The 18,949-nt window shown below is 34.4% G+C and overlaps 1 protein-coding gene across 2 annotated transcripts in view; it reads left to right on the top strand.

Moving 5' to 3' along the window:
* Positions 1-18,949, top strand: part of CERT1 (ceramide transporter 1) — a 129,390-nt gene that overhangs the window by 38,932 nt on the left and 71,509 nt on the right. For both annotated transcript variants that reach the window (XM_007461604.1, XM_007461605.1), the window contains one exon: positions 888-1,004. In XM_007461604.1, coding sequence (XP_007461666.1) covers positions 888-1,004 — 117 coding nt within the window. The remainder of the gene's footprint in view (positions 1-887; positions 1,005-18,949) is intronic.

The following is an 18,949-nucleotide window of genomic DNA, read 5'->3' on the forward strand; positions in this document are numbered from 1 at the left end:
GGAAAGAGTAAACACAATATGTAGATTGTGTTCAGCAAGTAAGTTTATTGTTACATTGACCAGAGAGGATTATCTGTCCTCTAAGGCTAAGATTGTTCACAGGAGAGGAAATTGATTGTGCTTTATCCAGTAGAAGAAGAGGTGGTATTTGTGAAATAGATCCTGTCATATTTGAACTTATTCATTGGTGGAAAAACAAGTATATAAAATATTTATTTTATATATTCTTATGAAGAATGTGAAACGCTGAACCAAATAGTTGACATTTTTACTAATTGTTTACATTTTGATGGAAGCAGTTTCCTCTAGCTATCTAACATAGGTCTGATGTAAAGTTCATTTTATTTTTGCTTTTCACTGGAAGCTCTCCTGGCTGTTGCGATCCAAGATGTGTAAAACCTAGAAGTTAATTTGAAATACTTGGGAGGAACTGTTAATGTTATAAAAATATCTTGTTTATCAAATGTAATGAAATAAAACTATTGATGATGAGAATTTACTTTTGAATAATGGAGGCAGGAAAAAAATTAGTAAACGTCTTTCATAAAACTTACTTTGGCCCTTAAAAATTGTGCTTTCAGTAGTAATTCTCACTAGTTAAACTAACTCAAAGTATTTGATGAAAATATCTCTTTTTTTTTAAATATGTTTGTAGTTTATGTGTCAACTCATTTGTGGGAATAGTGAATAAAACTTAGTTTTTGGTAACTATGCCCTTGTTGTGCTCTTTATTTGAAATATCTTCAAAAAAATTATTTGAGTAGAAAAATAAAAGAATAACAAAAATCTCCCACCAGCTAGAATGGGTATGTTCATGTTTTTGCTGTAGGGTGTAGCACTTCTAAGAATATAATTAACTTTGCTTTTTTTCTCCTTTTTCTCCACAGCCTCATGATTTTGATGAATGTCGCTTTGATATTAGTGTAAATGATAGTGTTTGGTATCTTCGTGCTCAGGATCCAGATCACAGACAGCAGTGGATAGATGCCATTGAACAGCACAAGGTGGGTCTCCAATGTTTACCTGTCTGTAGAGACCTAGGCAAGAGACTGGTGGTAACTCCTTTAAAATAACTTTGAGATGTATATATGTTCCTGAAAAGTTGAACATGATTTGGGTGGTAAAGATTAAAGTGGTACAGATGTAAATTTTTGAAATAATTTTATTTCTAACACTTGAGTTACACTAAGGGAATTTTCTGTGATAAATATTTTTAATTGTTATTAAAACAAAATATGCCCTTTTGTATAAAACCAATTTGGTTTTTATATTTAGGGTTTGCTTCATAGTGAATGCCTTTTATATGATCTGGATAAAAGGATTCTTAAAATAACATCAAATTTTAAAATCCTAATATTTGAAAGCTTCAGTGTTAATTTTTGTTGTCATTTGTAACCATTTGGGTATATTCTTAGTATAAACATTTGTAAATTGTTAAATTTTTGTAAATATGAAATTTTCTAATAAATCTTGAGAAAGTCTTCCTTACATAAATGTATAAGCCATATTCTTGTAATTTAAAGCTAGTTTTTGACTTCTGCTGTGAATAATTGGTAAGTAGACTAAAGAAATACATGATATTAATAAGTATGCATTATTAGCTAATTCAGTATATCATGGTAAAACAAGGAATAGGGAAAGTTATAAATTCACCATGCCACTCCTCATTGTGGCTTAAGAAAACTTTGGACTTGTTCATATACTTGTCTGTACTTGTTCATTTGGGTTTCACAGAGTTTAGTTGAAACACCTGTTTTGGTTATTTAACAGGCACAAAACATCTACACACAGAAACACAACAAGAAAAACCAGTCTGACCTGGGATACTACAGGCACATTCTTCTTGATATTGATCATGCATTGGCTTTTATTTCTTGATTATGAATTTTTCCCAGCCTGAAGAAATCTGACTGTGTAATGCTTTCTTTTTTTCCTTGTTTTAACTTTAGAGTTATATTGCTTTAAAACATTTTGTGAAGCTTAGTTATCTTGATATTATTACCTTAGAAAACAGTCTAAAAATGAGAAACAGTTATCTTTTATTTAAAAGTGATGAGCCGATAGCTAAGACATGGAAGCAACATAAATGTCCATCAACAGATGAGTGGATAAAGAAGATGTGGTATATATATACAATGGAATATTACTCAGCCATAAAGAGAATGAAATATTGCCATTTGCAGCAATATGGATGGACCTAGAGATAATCATACTAAGTGAAGAAAGTCAGAGGAAGACAAATATTATATGATATCACTTATATGTGAAATCTAAAAAGAAGATACAAATGAACTTATTTACAAAACACAGACTCACAGACATAGAAAACAACTTATGGTGACCAGTGGGGAAAGGAGAGGGGGAGGGATAAATTAGGAGTATGATATTAACAGAGATACACCACTATATATAAAATAAACAACAGAGATTTACTGTATAGCACTGGGAACTATATTCAGTATCTCATAATAACCTATAATGGAAAAGAATCTGAAGCTATATAGCTGAATTAATACAATATTGTAAATCAACTATAGTTAAATAAAAATTTAAAATATAAATAAATAAAAGAGAGATGAGCTAGAATTCCAGAATCTCAGTGCTTTGGAGCTGGGCTTACCTGGATACAAGACACTGCAGCCTCTGCCATGTACGACATATGTGACCTTGCCTGACAATTCACTTCTTCTAAATGTGTTTAAGAACACATGAAATAATATATGTAAGGTTACTTACCAGAGTGGCTGATACATTTTCCCATTTATGACACAGTGGAAAAAGAAAGGGTTTTGGGAGTCACAACTAAATTCACTAAAATTATACCATGTTTTTTATGGATGAAGAGTTCTACATTCAATGAGAGTTGCTAAATGTGCATATAAGGAGAGTGGCCTATTTTGTGTAGTTAATCAGGGCCAGCCCTCTTCCTAGTGATTAAAGACATTATTAAGTAGAACTAATTTATATGTTTATATCTGAGATGACCTTTAAAAGCTTAATGCTAGCTTTCTCTGTTTTAATTAAGCATATTTTATTTTGCTCATTCTTCTTAGTAAAGCTGATTCAGGAATCTTTGCAGGTTCTTGTTTTATTTCTTCTCCTTGGATGTAGAATGATGCATAAAGCATATATTTCTTCCATATCATTGATTTCTTTGCACCCATGAATAATGGATAGAATATAATCTTTGGGTCTCCCTCAGAGTATTGTGACTTAATGCTCGATAACAGATTTTTGGTGAATTTAAGTTCTTAGACAGTAGGTTCAACAGCAGTGTTCCAGATACATTGTATAAACTTTCTGATTTCTAAATATGGTTTATTCGTAGACAAGGAGAAATCATTGTTAATTGTTATTCTTATTAATACTTATTTAATTTTAATGTAAAACATGTGATATGTACCAATTAACATATCAGTGAAAATTTAAATTGAATTTGAATTCTAAAAATAAATTGAGGGCTTCCCTGGTGGCGCAGTGCTTGAGAGTCCGCCTGCGGATGCAGGAGACGCGGGTTCGTGCCCCGTTTCGGGAAGATCCCACATGCCGCGGAGCGGCTGGGCCCGTGAGCCATGGCCGCTGAGCCTGCGCGTCCGGAGCCTGTGTTCCGCAAATGGGAGAGGCCACAACAGTGAGAGGCCCGCATAACGCAAGGAAAAAAAAAAAAAAAAAAAAAAAATAAATTGAGTTCTTAAACTAACATAGTTAGTGCTATCACCAGACATAACCAGCAGAGTTTTCTTTTTTTTTCCCCCCATAGACCAGGAACAGGGAGGTAGTGAGGAGGTGCATCCTGATTCATTCTTCAGAATCACTTAAGACTATTAATGTGGAACCTAAGTTCAGTAATTTTACTATTTAAGCAAGCATTCTTATATTGATATTCAAAATTAAAACCAAATTGTTAAGGCATGATGATGATGGTGATAGGAGCTGCTGTTTATTGAGGGTCATCAAGTATTAATTATTGTATTATGTACTTCATGTGCTTTGTTTTCTGTCTACTATCCTGAGAGATGAGGGAAATATTGTTTTACAGACAAGGAAACAGGCTTAGTTAAACTTAGGTGACTTGCCAGAGATTATACTACTTTTTGGCTAGTGGATACTTAGGATTCAATTTTATGTTGATTGTGCTTTCTGTCAGTTACCATTGGCAGAATGTTTGAAAATAATTCCCATAGGCTCACCTCCTGCAGGTTAGAGTGTGTCATCTGAGTTCTGCTACCATATATATACAAGATAAATATGAACACATCTTTCTGCCCATGGATTGCCGTAACAATGTTTTATTGTAGTGTTTAAGCGCTGGATACTGGTGCCTGACACGTAGGGGTTAAATCCTGGCACTATTACATAATAGCTGCATGACCTTGGTAGATTACTTAAAGGAGAAGAGATGACATAATGCAGTATATACCCCCCCCCGCACATCTCCCCCCCAAAAACACAAAAAACAAACAAGCAAGCAAAATAACCAAGTTGTGATAAATCAAGAATATTGTATAATATTGTGTAATATTCCCATCATTCCACCTCACTCACTTCAATTCAGAGTTACTTCCGTGGCACCACCTGTCCTTATGATGGCCAGACAGGACACTTGGAACAGCGGACCTGTCTTTTTCTCTTCTGATGTCATCAGATAGTCCCTCATTGCCTTTGCTATTAGGCCTTTATTAAGGCTTCCCTGATAGGTTTTAGCTGGAGAAATTGGAGGTTTCTATTCTTTTCTTTCCAGGAAGCTGTTATGCTCATTATAATAACCTTTATATATCAGTCAGTTTCACATACATACATACATACCAGGAGTCCTAAATATTTTATAGAACCTCTTCAATAATAATATGGTAGAGGTGATTATGATGATAACAAACATTTTTGAGGATTACAGTGTGCCAGATATAGTGATAAACACTATACACTTTATCTCATTTTACTCTCACAATCTTATGAGGTTAACATTATTGTTCTGTTTTTACAGATTAGGAAATTGAGACATAGAGAGGTTAAGTAATTTGTCCAAGGTTAAACTGCTAATTAGTGAAGGAGCCAGCATTCAAACCCAGATCTGTATGACCTGAGAACCAGAGCTTTTATCCAGCAAGCTCTTCTGCCAATCCTATAAGTATGTATTCATGGGAAATATATTTTGTTGACTTAACTCATGGGCTTCTTCAGTCACAAGGTTCTCATATTTTTTATATTTTCTTCATATCTCTAGTGTTCGTTTTGGACCATAAAGGCTCAGGGTTACAACTTCTATGTAGGAATTAGCAAAGCATTGGACACATAAATTTTCCAGTTGAAATAATTTACAGTATTGTAAAACAGATTTTATGAGGGAAATGTGTAATTTTTGGAGTTTTTTTTTTTCACCCTTTGATCTTCGTGGTTGGTATTAGAATAATTACTGATAGAAATACACTAGGGTTCTATGTTCTTTGTCTAGCTCTGTTGTTTTGTCCTCCTTGGTATTCATTCCAGCATAACTTGCTCAGTACAAGAAAAGTTTTAAAAAGATGATTCTATGATTTAAATTTTCTCAATATATTAGAAATTGTATAGTTCACTGTGACATTAGACAAGTAGCCCCTGTGGAAGGAAGGTATTTCTGAGGTCATTGTTAAATTCAAAGATTCTATTTTAATTTAAAATACGGAAAAGGGCATATGTATATCAGACCAGTAATTTTATTTACAGTAGTGTGCTGGCTTTATTATGCGGAATCCATTCATATTCTGCATTTCTCCTTAGGATTTGAGACAACACTAAATAAATCTTTAAAGACAGGGTGTGCTTTTTTTTTAATCTCTTAGCCATCTGCCATGTTGTCTTTGAAGTTGAATGAGATTTTGTTTGTGAAAATTATTTGAAAACAAAGAGTTGTATGAATGTGAAGTTAAGATGGTTATTTTTTATTTGGATAAGTTAATATATTTCTAGTAAAGATGTATCTATGTATTATCTAAGGGCTTCTGTGAGCGTTTTCTGCGTAATTAGTTAATAAAGGAAATATGATAAACCATCTGTTGATGCTGCTGTTTAAAAGAATTATAGGATTACTCCTGGAATCTTCTACAGTTGCAATGTGTGTGATTTTGAGTAAACACAGTTTCTTCTTACCATGAAAGAAATAGACTGCCCTACTTCACCACACCATCCCTCAAAAAAAAAAAAAAAACTAGCAGGAAGGCTCTCCTTGCACTAGCAGATATGAGAATCTTGTTGAAAAGTTAAGTTTTTTGGCTCTGACAGAGTTTGTGGTAACCATGACATTCCCTTATTTCCATAAGGGAGCAACCCTAGTAGATCCTGAAATTTTGGTGGTCATGGACCACCCATATTCCCCATATTTTGGAAATTATCTGATATAAAAGGAGTCATAGGAAAATACACAATTTAGGGAGGAAGAATCCAGGTAATTTTTACAGATGTTGATTTTCTTTGGTGAGAATCTACAGGCAGTTGTTTTGCAATTTAATGTGTATGCATTTGTTCCTTTGTGAAGGCCCACTAATTCATATGTGAAGCTCCATTTTATTACTTTCAGAAGAAAGGTTTATTCTCAGCCTGAGAAGTTAAGGGATTTCTGTCCAGGAAATTATGTGGAAAAAGATTGTCACAGTTGAGCAACCTAAACAATGCCCAAGACTCACTTTAAAGATCTTTTTAAAATTGTATTGCTATTTGCCATAATGAGTTTTCCTTTTCCTGTGGTGTGTCAGGGTCAGCTTGATCTTGGTGCTTTTTCTTTACTTTTAGGAGCAGTTTCTGCTTATTTGGCACCTTAATTGTTTTTGTCTTAAATTTGACATAAACTTATTAGAAAAGTATTTTTAAATAGGTAGGTGGCAGAATATACCTGTTTCTTCTTAGTGCTTTTTAAATATAAAAGTCATATAAAGTCATCCTATGTCTGTTTGCCTTTTTTTTTTTTGACCGCACGATGCAGGATCTTAGTTCCCAACCAGGAATCAAACCTGCACCCTCTGCAGTGGAAGCTTGGAGTCTTAACCACTGGACCACCAGCGAGGTCCCCTGTTTGCCATTTTTAACCAACTATAATACTGGAAAAATTTCTTAACAGATTCTAGAGGTTCTTTCTATACTTGTCTGCTTTATAAATGATTATCATGTAAACTTAGCTTTGCAATTTTGAATCTGATTAATTGGCAAAGGCTTAAAACTACTATTTTTTAGTGTACACTTTATATAAGTAATTTTATGGGGTCAGTGGACTAGAACCAATTTTTCTTTTACATTATTTTCATCATTACCACAGTGATGAAGGGAAGAAGATGGAATCAAATTTTACTTCTTTACATTCAAGAATTTTAATTTTTGAGGGAAGTGCAAATCCAGTAACTCTGCTGGAGTAGTCAGGGCTTTGCCATTTTCTCAAATAAGTTGTAGAAAAACCCAAGTAGGTGGTGGTATCACAACTGAACTTTATTAACCAGCAAAAAACCTTCATTATGTCTCTGGATGTTTCTCTCAATATAAGAAATTTGGTTAGTTTCTAACAGTGGGAGTTAATTGCTAAATTGCTTGCAGTAATCCATACATGGTTAGTAAATTTTTTTTAACATCTAATTGTAGATAGTGTCATACTACCATGATTTTAAAGGTTGGTGAAATCAAGAAAGAAAACATGGTATTAACTCTTATATTCTTAGTGTTCTGGGAATAAAAATAATTCTACTGTCAAGGGCTTTTAAAATAACTTCTTTAGTTTCTGTTGCCTACAATTTTGTTGCATGCAAAAGCTGAATTCACCTGAGCCAACATTTGCATTTGTACTTCCATACGTCACCTAAATACTTAATGAAGTATATCATCTTAAAAAGAGGGAATAAATGTCACTAATTTGTAGTTTTCAGCCAGATTCTTTTATCTGAGGAAGGTGTTTATCTTTTACCAAGATAGTAAAGGAAGAATCAGGATTTTACATGGAACAGTGAATAAAGATATTTAGATAGCTAATCATATTAACTGTGTGGTTAGTTGAGGAGAAATAATTTGACAACATTTGATGTCAGAAAGGTAGGGAGAGTCTTACAAGTCAATAAGAAAAGTTTACACAGCACAATTTAAAAAAAAAAAAGGCCAAAAGACTTTATCTGGCACTTCATAAAGAGGATATCCAAATGGGTAATGAACATACGAAAAGGTAGTCAGTGCCATTAGTCATCAGGGAAATGCAAATTTAAAGCAGTGATACCAGCATATGCCCATCTGAGCGGCTTAAAAAATAAAAAGATGTAACACCAAGTGTTGGTGAGGCTGTGGTACAACAGGTGTAAACTGGTGAAACAATTTCGTAGAATCTACTAAAGCTGAGCATGGTTGTCTGTCTAGATCAGGTGAATTTTGAAAGTTTGAAAACATCTCACAAGTATTGATGTCATAGCTTCATCCATTTTTAGTTAAGCTTTTTAGGGTACGGGGGGGTGGTACAGGCCAACCCATGTTACCTTGGAAAATGGGAATATTGCCAGGAACCAAGAAAATTTATAATGCCTTACCTGCAAAGAAAGCTGGAACTGTACACTTGTTTCTGAGTGCTTTTATTGTTAACAAAACTCAGTTACTCAATCACGTGCCCCCACCTACAGTTAATGTAGCTTAGTTTCATTCTGTTATTTCTTCTCTCTTTCATGGCTCCTGTTTATCCGTGTTTTGCTCTCCCGTCCTACTTAGTTTTTCCTTGCTTTGTCATGACCTTTTCCTACTTTCGGCTTCTTTTCGGCTTCAATTCCTGCCGCTATCTGCCCTGATCTCTTGGCATTTCCTAAAGTAAATGTCTTGAGAAAACCCGATTGCCTTTTTACTCCAGGTTACTATGGGCCACCCTAGGTCCAATTATAATGAATTGTATATTTACTTGTACTTAAAGGATAGAGTGGGATTGGCAGTTATACAAATAAAATGTTCTGAAAAGGTATTCTATAATTTTGTATAGAGTTTACCAAACTTGCAAGCTTTTGTAATGCTTACCACATATTTGCTACTAACAATTTAGGTAAATATTACTAGATGTTCAGCTGATTTCTCTTTTATTAGTCTGTAATTTGCTTGCAGAATGTTTCTTTAGATAAGAAATTTTTTAAAAAGACAATTAATCTAGAGTTGAATAACTGTTCCATATTGTTACTATAGAAAATATTAATAAGAAAATGAGGCTGTGTGCTATAGAAGTCCTTTTTTTTTTTTTAAATGGTGTTTCAGTATTGTATTTGAATTTTTATTTAATCAGGAGGGAAGATTTCTGACAGTCACCAGGACAGATGGGATTCTGCTTTTTCTATCTCTGATGTGGAAAAGTAATGGTGGGTGGCATGACTTACGCATATTGACAGCAGTGGAAACTATTTTCTAATTTTACTTGCTGAGTATATTGGACATTAGCTGGGAGAAAATGTTTCTTAAAAATATCAAGGAACACAAAACTGCTCTTTTTCACCAAACACATCTTTTTAGCTAATAGCTTAAAAATGATTTTGCTTCTGTTGTCTTTATTGCCTGGTAAATATTCTGGGCTGGTTTGGTATTGAGGTATGAAAGACAGCATTGGGTTAAGAATCATAAGAATAGGTAGCAAAGTAAATGAATGTTCTACAGGTTAAAATGTTATACTGAAAAAAATTCTGTCATTTTTTAGTCATATAGCAAGTTCACATTCTTGACAGACAAGACAGGATCATTGGCAAGAATGCTTGTATCACTGTTCATACCCTAGCCTAGTTCTCTTCAGTAGCACCCCTACTATACAGGGATAGATGAGTAATTAGGCACTGTTATCATTTAATCCTCCTGGAAGTCTTTCACTGCAAGTGTTATTCCCATTTTGCATAAAAATGAAATAGAATGGATTATGAGAACATTGATCAGTGAGTGGTAACATTCCAAGAGCAGCAACCTCAATTTTTTGTAATACAACCCCCCCCTTTCTAGTTAATTTCAGCTTTTTCTCATGGATGCGTAGTTGAATACTAAAAAATAAATCATCAGTCTGCCTCCTTAAAAGAAGAATCTTCCCCATACAGTTAGATCTAAAAATTCTTAGCAAGTCTTTTAAAACCATTCCTGCAAGTAGTTTTATTGATTAGATTTCATTGGTTTTTGCACTGGTTTTTAAAAGTAATTTTTGTTAATTATAAGGAAAAAAAATACAAAACTACCATCAGTCTTATAACCAAGACAATTATTCTTCATTTTGGTGTATTTCCTTCTTATTCTCTGTACATTTTACCCCTAAAATATTATGGAAATAACAAGTTTATATCCTGTTTTTTAAAAAATCTAACATCATTTTGTCCATATAACACAGCTTTATTAATATTTCATTGTATTATCATTTTGGTACTCATTTGCTTATTATAAGACCTTTAGATTGTTTCAATTTTTTTTTTTTTGCATTTAGTATTTAATGCCTTCCTACATATTTTCCTGTAGTTTAACTGTGTCCTCATAATAGATTATCAGAAGTAGAATTGCTAGGCTTAAGGATACAAGCATTTTTGATATATGTTGCCAGATTATTTTCTAGAAAGATTGTGCTGATCTACATTCCATCTACAGAATGTGCAGATCTTCCTTTCACTGCATCTTTACCGGCATTATTAATTTTTTAGCCCTTTCTAAGTGAGATAGATTAAACATGTATTCTGTGACTTTATTTTTTTGTTTTTATTTTTGTACAGGTGATATATGATTACTGTAAAAAAAATTCAAACAATATAGGCAATACTGAAAACTATAAAAAAGAAAGTGGAAATTTAGGCCACATAGAAATGACCACTGTTCATCCTTGGTAAAGATTCCTTCCAAATATTTCTTTACATGTATGCCTTAGAGTTTTACATAAAAGATACCATACTGCTTTGTAGCTTTTCCTTCACTCAACAGTAAGTTATGGGTATCTTTTCATGTTTGATATAGATCTCCATTCCTCCCTTACCCCCTAAGAAAGGAATTCGTGTCTTTTATAGAAAATTTAAGTTTGGGACCAAAGCCCCAGAATAATTAAGAATGTTCATTTACTGACCATTGTTTTATGTGCATCTATTTCTTTTAGGATCCTTGCAGGAAAGAATTAATGGTTCAAGTCCCCTAGCCAAATACCACCTTAACGAGTACTACTTATACATATTAAACCTGTTTTTTCTCTTATTGGGACATTTAAGGGAGCCTCAAAAAGTAATATTAATTGTTTTGCCACTGTCGTCTCTTTGCAATTAGATAAAAAGAATGGGATTATGACCTTTTTATTTTGTGCCTGTGAAACTTCCTTCTAAAAGAAAATATATTTACATTGGCCCTTTTCTCTAGGACAAATCATAAATTAAGAAAGTTAATGAGCAGTGTTGGTATTTTGTTACATCTGCTGCTAGCTTCCTTTTACATTTATTTTCCTCTATATAAGTGTTTCTGGAGTAGAGATATAAAGGAATATCCTGCCTTTGTGGGAAGGTGAAGAAGGAATGTTAGCTAATACTTATTAAGCACTTATGATGTAATATAAATATTACAAAATATTATTAAAGATTTCTTCACTTATTATAAAGCACATTTCTTATAACCTTGTCTATTTCTTCAAGTTCTACTATTTCAAGAAAGATATTTCCTTACAACAAACAGATGCTAGAACAAGACTTCATTACAACAGTACTGATAGAACACATTTTAAATAATGGATAATAAGTGAATATGGAGGCTGATAGTAGTTTAGTTTAATTGTACTTCTGCCTCTAACAGGGACCTATAAGCAGTGTATGGACTTGATCCAAGGAGAAATATGGAGCCAAATAGGATTTAAAACAGAAAGTGAAGAATCAGATGTCTGTTTTTAAAGGACCACTCTGGCTACACTAGAAAGGATTTCAAGAGGAACAAGACTAAAAGTAGTTAGAAATCTGGAGGATTTATCCAAATGAGACACTAGGTGACCATAACTAGAAAATGGCAGTGGGAAAATAGAGAAAGGGACAGATTTGAGAGAAGTAGAAGCAAAGTCTCTGGATGTTGAAGCAACATAGTAATGATTAACATCATGGGCCCTTGAATCTGGAATTAAATCCTGGCTCCCTTACTTATCATTTGCATGACTCATTATGTAAAATCACCTATAAATGGGTATAATATTAGTGCCCATTTTACTTAGACTATTGAAAGGATTAATTGAGATAATGCACTTAAAGCACTAGCATCATGCCTGGCACAAAGTAAGTATCCTAAGTATTAGCTTTTACTATTGGTATTGGTGTTATAATTTATCCAGGGTGGCTCTCTGAAATTTATATATAAAATATCCATGTAAAATTGCTCAACTCTTTCATCAGCCCTCCTCTCAAAACAAAACAAGAAAGATCTCCCTTATCCTTTAGTATTCGCCTTCTAAAGCTAGGGTGGAAAAATTGCTTAGCAGTCTTCCTTTATACAGCCTCATTTGATTTATCTAGTTATTTCATACCTCCATTTTGTTTTTGTTCTTGTTTTTGTTTTTTGCGTTACGCGGGGCTCTCACTGCTGTGGCCTCTCCTGTTGCGGAGCACAGGCTCCGGACGCGCAGGCTTAGTGGCCATGGCTCACGGACCCAGCCACTCCGCGGCATGTGGGATCCTCCCGAACCGGGGCACGAACCTGCGTCCCCTGCATCAGCAGGCGGACCCCCAACCACTGCGCCACCAGGGAAGCCCATTACCTCCATTTTAATGTCATTAAGAAATGACAGTTGGACTTTTAGACTCCCTCAAAGGGGGAAGGATTAAAAAAAAGATAAGACTGAGTTTCAGAGTGTCAAAGTTAGTTTATATAACTAACTTTGTATCTTTTGTATCACGGATTGGGTTCTTAAAAAGCTTTTGGTGCAGAGGCTGTACTGGTAGCTTCCTGATAAGTCTACTTTAATTTCTCCTATAGGTAAAACAACGTGTCATGGAGTCCAAAACCCTAAATTAAAACTGTAAGAAAGAGGAAGCTCTGAAATCAAGGAGAGTGGAGACACCTATTGTTAACTCCCTACTTCTACAGTATCATCTTGTATTTGGGCATTTTTTTAGTACTTTGGATTTCCATAGGCAGTGTCTTATTTTCTTTTACCCCCCTAGCATTCTTTTAACACTTAACTAGGGTGTGCAATAAGGCCTTGGTTAACCCTTCCAGCCTCATATCACTACAACACTGCTTATTTAGATATTTCTGTAAAGGAAAGCTTATCTCATGCTTATTAGAAGAAAATGCAAAATGAATAACCAACTAAGGTCTGCAACTAAGGTCCATAAATGACCTTCAAAGGAGGTATTTTATTTGTTATTGGTTTTTAAACTATGATACAAGAATGACTAGGAAACATTCCAGTATGATTTGAGAAAAGTATCTTGAGGGTAAGCAAATGTTCTACTCAGTGAAGTTAACTGTATTGCTGCTGGGTTCTAAGCAGTTAGAAATGGATAAAATCTTTTATAATACCATTTTCTTAAATATATTTTAAAATTTCTTTGATTCATGAGGTACTGCAATTTCTGGAAAACATTGTAGGTTGAACCTTTCCTCATCTGATACATTATTAGTGTTGCTCTTCTGAATAAATTGTGTTTTTTTTTTAATAAAAATTTATTTATTTATTTATTTATTTATTTTTGGCTGCATTGGGTCTTCATTGCTGTGCAGGCTCTTCTCTAGTTGCAGCGAGCAGGGGCTACTCTTCGTTGCAGTGCACAGGCTTCTCGTTGCTTCTCTTGTTGCAGAGCACAGGCTCTAGGCACACGAGCTTTTGTAGTTATGGCACGCGGGCTCAGTAGTTGTGACTCGCAGGCTCTAGAGCGCAGGCACAGTAGTTGTGGCACGTGGGCTTAGTTGCTCCGCGGCATGTGGAATCTTCTGGACTAGGGCTCGAACCTGTGTCCCTTGCATTGGCAGGCAGATTCTTAACCACTGTGCCACCAGGGAAGTCCAGTTGTTTTACGTTTTAATCTTCCCAGCTGGTTCAACAAACGACTTTCTTGTATTTGGCCTCCACTGGATGTATACATTTTTAGCCTAAATTTTGGTATTTAGGTTTAGTATAGAGAATTATAAGTCTAGACTAGCCATATAATTTTAAAGATAAGAAAATTAAGTCCAGGGGACTTCCCTGGTGGTCCAGTGGTTAAGACTCTGTGCTCCCAATGCAGGGGACCCGGGTTTGATCCCTGGTTGGGGAACTAAGATCCCACATACCTCAACTAAGCCTGCACACTGCAACTAGAGAAGCCCAGGTGCCGCAACAAAGACCCAGCGTAGCCAAAATAAATTAATTAATTAAAAAAAAATTAAGTCCAGGAAAGTAATGACTGACTTGTCTAGTTGTATAGTGGTGACAGTGACAGTCGAGCAGGTCTTCTCTCTGTTATCATTGTGTTCTTTATACTTCAGAGGCTACCGTTTCTCTAGGGGGATCCATACGTATTTGAAAGGCTAAATAGATGAGATTTTAATATTTATAAGTGAAATTGTCATGCCAAATTTTATTATAGCAAATAATATGTTTACCTACAATCATAAATAAAATTGTTGCCATTGTAACTTATTATGATACTGTAAACCATAATTTTATTGATTAAATTGTTCTCCTGGCTATAGTGTCTTCTCATGTGGTTTGCTTTAAAATATTAATATTAAAAGTAGATGTGTGGGTGCTGGCAACATAGCAAGCACATTTGGTTTTATTATGGGTTTCAGAGTTTCAGTTTCTGGAAAATGCTCCATTGTTCTAATGTTAAAACGCATTTGGTTTTATTATGGGTTTCAGAATTTCAGTTTCTGGAAAGTGCTCCATTGTTCTAATGTTAACATTTAATCTTCTATTTTCTCTCTTCCCATAATTAAAATGGGAAGAAACAATAGGGAGACTATGCCACAAAATAGGTAATGTTTGACACCATGAGGAAGTTAATTTCTTTCTCAGTTATTTTGCTGTGCTTCTTGCTGGAGAGTGTTATTAGGAAAATGAATAAGCTTTTCAAAAGGCAGGTGCTATGAAAAAAAAAAAAGCCAACCTATTTCCTTTATTTTATACCACTGTTTTTTGGAGTATAGATAGGCTGATGAACAGACTGTGCAAAACGAAAATATATGTTTATCTCCTACATGAATAAGCCAAACTATAAAATTTAGCTGTGACTTTAGTGTCCCTTGCAGGCAGATTCTTAACCACTGTGCCACCAGGGAGGTCCAGTTGTTTTACGTTTTAATCTTCCCAGCTGGTTCAACAAACGACTTTCTTGTATTTGGCCTCCACTGGATGTATACATTTTTAGCCTAAATTTTGGTATTTAGGTTTAGTATAGAGAATTATAAGTCTAGACTAGCCATATAATTTTAAAGATAAGAAAATTAAGTCCAGGGGACTTCCCTGGTGGTCCAGTGGTTAAGACTCTGTGCTCCCAATGCAGGGGACCCGGGTTTGATCCCTGGTTGGGGAACTAAGATCCCACATACCTCAACTAAGCCTGCACACTGCAACTAGAGAAGCCCAGGTGCCGCAACAAAGACCCAGCGTAGCCAAAATAAATTAATTAATTAAAAAAAAATTAAGTCCAGGAAAGTAATGACTGACTTGTCTAGTTGTATAGTGGTGACAGTGACAGTCGAGCAGGTCTTCTCTCTGTTATCATTGTGTTCTTTATACTTCAGAGGCTACCGTTTCTCTAGGGGGATCCATACGTATTTGAAAGGCTAAATAGATGAGATTTTAATATTTATAAGTGAAATTGTCATGCCAAATTTTATTATAGCAAATAATATGTTTACCTACAATCATAAATAAAATTGTTGCCATTGTAACTTATTATGATACTGTAAACCATAATTTTATTGATTAAATTGTTCTCCTGGCTATAGTGTCTTCTCATGTGGTTTGCTTTAAAATATTAATATTAAAAGTAGATGTGTGGGTGCTGGCAACATAGCAAGCACATTTGGTTTTATTATGGGTTTCAGAGTTTCAGTTTCTGGAAAATGCTCCATTGTTCTAATGTTAAAACGCATTTGGTTTTATTATGGGTTTCAGAATTTCAGTTTCTGGAAAGTGCTCCATTGTTCTAATGTTAACATTTAATCTTCTATTTTCTCTCTTCCCATAATTAAAATGGGAAGAAACAATAGGGAGACTATGCCACAAAATAGGTAATGTTTGACACCATGAGGAAGTTAATTTCTTTCTCAGTTATTTTGCTGTGCTTCTTGCTGGAGAGTGTTATTAGGAAAATGAATAAGCTTTTCAAAAGGCAGGTGCTATGAAAAAAAAAAAAGCCAACCTATTTCCTTTATTTTATACCACTGTTTTTTGGAGTATAGATAGGCTGATGAACAGACTGTGCAAAACGAAAATATATGTTTATCTCCTACATGAATAAGCCAAACTATAAAATTTAGCTGTGACTTTAAGGGAGTTTTCTTTTCAAATCAGTTCTTAGGCATTTCTGGTCCTTTATTAAATTCATAACTTTGAACTATATGACTTAATTTATCAAGATTTTAGGTGTTCTCAGAAAATCAAGATACAGAAAGTACAGGTACATACATGCAAGGGATTTAGTCTGAAGGTTACTATTGTACTTTGACCAATAGTAACCTTTGTATCAGTTTTCCAAGTATACTGCTTGGGAAGTGCTACCGACCCCCTCTAGTGGCCAAAAGATTACACTCCCCACCCCCAAAATAAGGAGGAATGTTATAACAAAGGTGTGGTCTCATTACTGTAATATTTAAAAGAACCCAGCCTCATTCTATATGGGACATGTTCAATAAGTGTTTCATTGAACCAAAATGTCATTGTATGTTCATGCAAAACAATACTGCTTACAAACACACAAATTTGGGAAAGAAGGGTTTTTTTTGCAAAGCAATTTGTGTGAGGGATCATAAAGCATATATGTTGAAAGGAAATATTCCTATAGTAACTGTATTTGAATTCCACATTATTAATTTTAGATGGAAACTGGTATTTTCAAAAATACTGTATTGGTGATTAGAGCTTGTAAGTAAGCTCTGCTTTTTTCTTATGGAAAAATGGGGTTAAGAAAAAGCCAGCATGCCTTTAAAGTATTATCCCTAAAATCATACCAGTGAGATTTTAAAGGCATGTCAAGACTTTTAGGAACATTTAACAGTGTGTATCAGTTGTGACCATAAAGTAATTTCTTCCCATTTCCATCCTTGGAAATTTCCCTCACCCCCACCTTCGAAAAGCAGACCTTGTTAAATTCAGAATGAGTATTGTTGCCTTAAAGTGGACATCTTGGAAAGCCAAATAGATGTCAACAACATTGATGCTTTTCAGAAGAGTTTTATAACTTATCTTTTAGAATCATTTTAGCCCCTGTGACAAAGTGTTTCTAAAATACTGATATCTTAATGATAGATTAGATTTTTGAGAGAAATCCAGTACTAAATCAGAGCCATGTCATGTGACTAAGAAAGGCAGTCAAGCTTAATTATACAGTTTATAGCTATTTCTTTGAAGTAGTGAAACAGTTTTAAAAGTTTTATTCTGCGACTCCCCGAAATGATTTTAGATAGCTCCATTTTGTGGCTGTATCATAAAATTACTCTAAATATTGTGGTAGTACCATCAGGAATCTTTTCTGCAATGATAGCATCATTGGCACAATTATAGACATTTCCAGAATGACCGGTTTTTAAACAGTGAGGATTCATTTGTATGTGCATGTGTGTATTTGTTAAACACTTATTTATTTTAAAAGTTATCCCAGTGCAGATACTGACATAGAGTGACAAATGAATCCCCATTATTTAAATTGAATAAAATGGAATTGGTCTTCATGAGTATACTTTATTTTCTTTTTCCTTGGAATGATGTATATAATTTATAATGCAGTTTATTTAAGTGAAACTTTGTTAAAGGTAGAAATACAATTACTCTAAACTCTTAGCCTCAACATTCATTTACTATCCATTACTTAAAATGTACAGCAACAGTATTGCTATAGTAGAGTTCTTTTTTCTATCATGTCTTTGTTGTAAGGAGATATTACTGTTTTGAAATAGTGGAACCTGAAAACACAGGCAAGGATGTAAGAAGTATGTTTCATAGTCAAAAAACATTTAGTAAAGCTTTGTAGTGTTCATATTTTGTTTCAAGATTTTAAAGTTTTGACTTACTCTGTTTAGGACTCATTGATATAAAGCAAGTAAATGGAGAGGGTAGATTCATTTGGATTTGGATTTGAAATTGTTTGGTTTTAAATATTTTTCAAATAAATATCCAAAATTTGTTTTTAAATAAAATTTTGATTGTAAATTATGGGGTAGTTTTGTATTTAGATGGACAGTTCAGATTAATTTATGTTGAGAAGTGAATGACATATAGGTGTCTGAGATAAGTGATTGCTGAAGTACGTACCTTATATTTTTGGTCCATCACAGATAGATTTTTCTTATTTTTATTTATTTATTTTTGTGGTACGCGGGCCTCTCAGTGTTGTGGCCTCTCCCGCTGCGGAGCACAGGCTCTGGATGCGCAGGCTCAGCGGCCATGGCCCACAGGCCTAGCCGCTCCGCGGCATGTGGGATCTTCCCGGACTGGGGCATGAACCCATGTCCCCTGCATCGGCACGCGGAGTCTCAACCACTGCGCCACCAGGGAAGCCCAGATTTTTCTTACTTTTAATTCCAATCTTCTATATTTAAATCTAACGAAAAACTTTACCAAACCACTACAACAATTAAAATGTAGAAACACTATACTTAGAAAGTTAGCATTATTGTCAAACGAGAAAGAGAAACTAGAGCCATTTTAGTTAAGGAACCTAGCTCAGTACCTTTGTTCCAGGACATTATTTGATAAGTCTTATTTTTTTTAATGAATTGCATGATTTCTGTAATTAGAATTTTCTTTTTGTGGGATTCTGTGATACTGAAACAAGCTTCCCTTTTTTTCTTT

Source organism: Lipotes vexillifer, unplaced genomic scaffold (genome assembly GCF_000442215.2).
Source record: "Lipotes vexillifer unplaced genomic scaffold, Lipotes_vexillifer_v1.1 scaffold779, whole genome shotgun sequence".
NCBI classification, from domain to species: domain Eukaryota; kingdom Metazoa; phylum Chordata; class Mammalia; order Artiodactyla; family Lipotidae; genus Lipotes; species Lipotes vexillifer.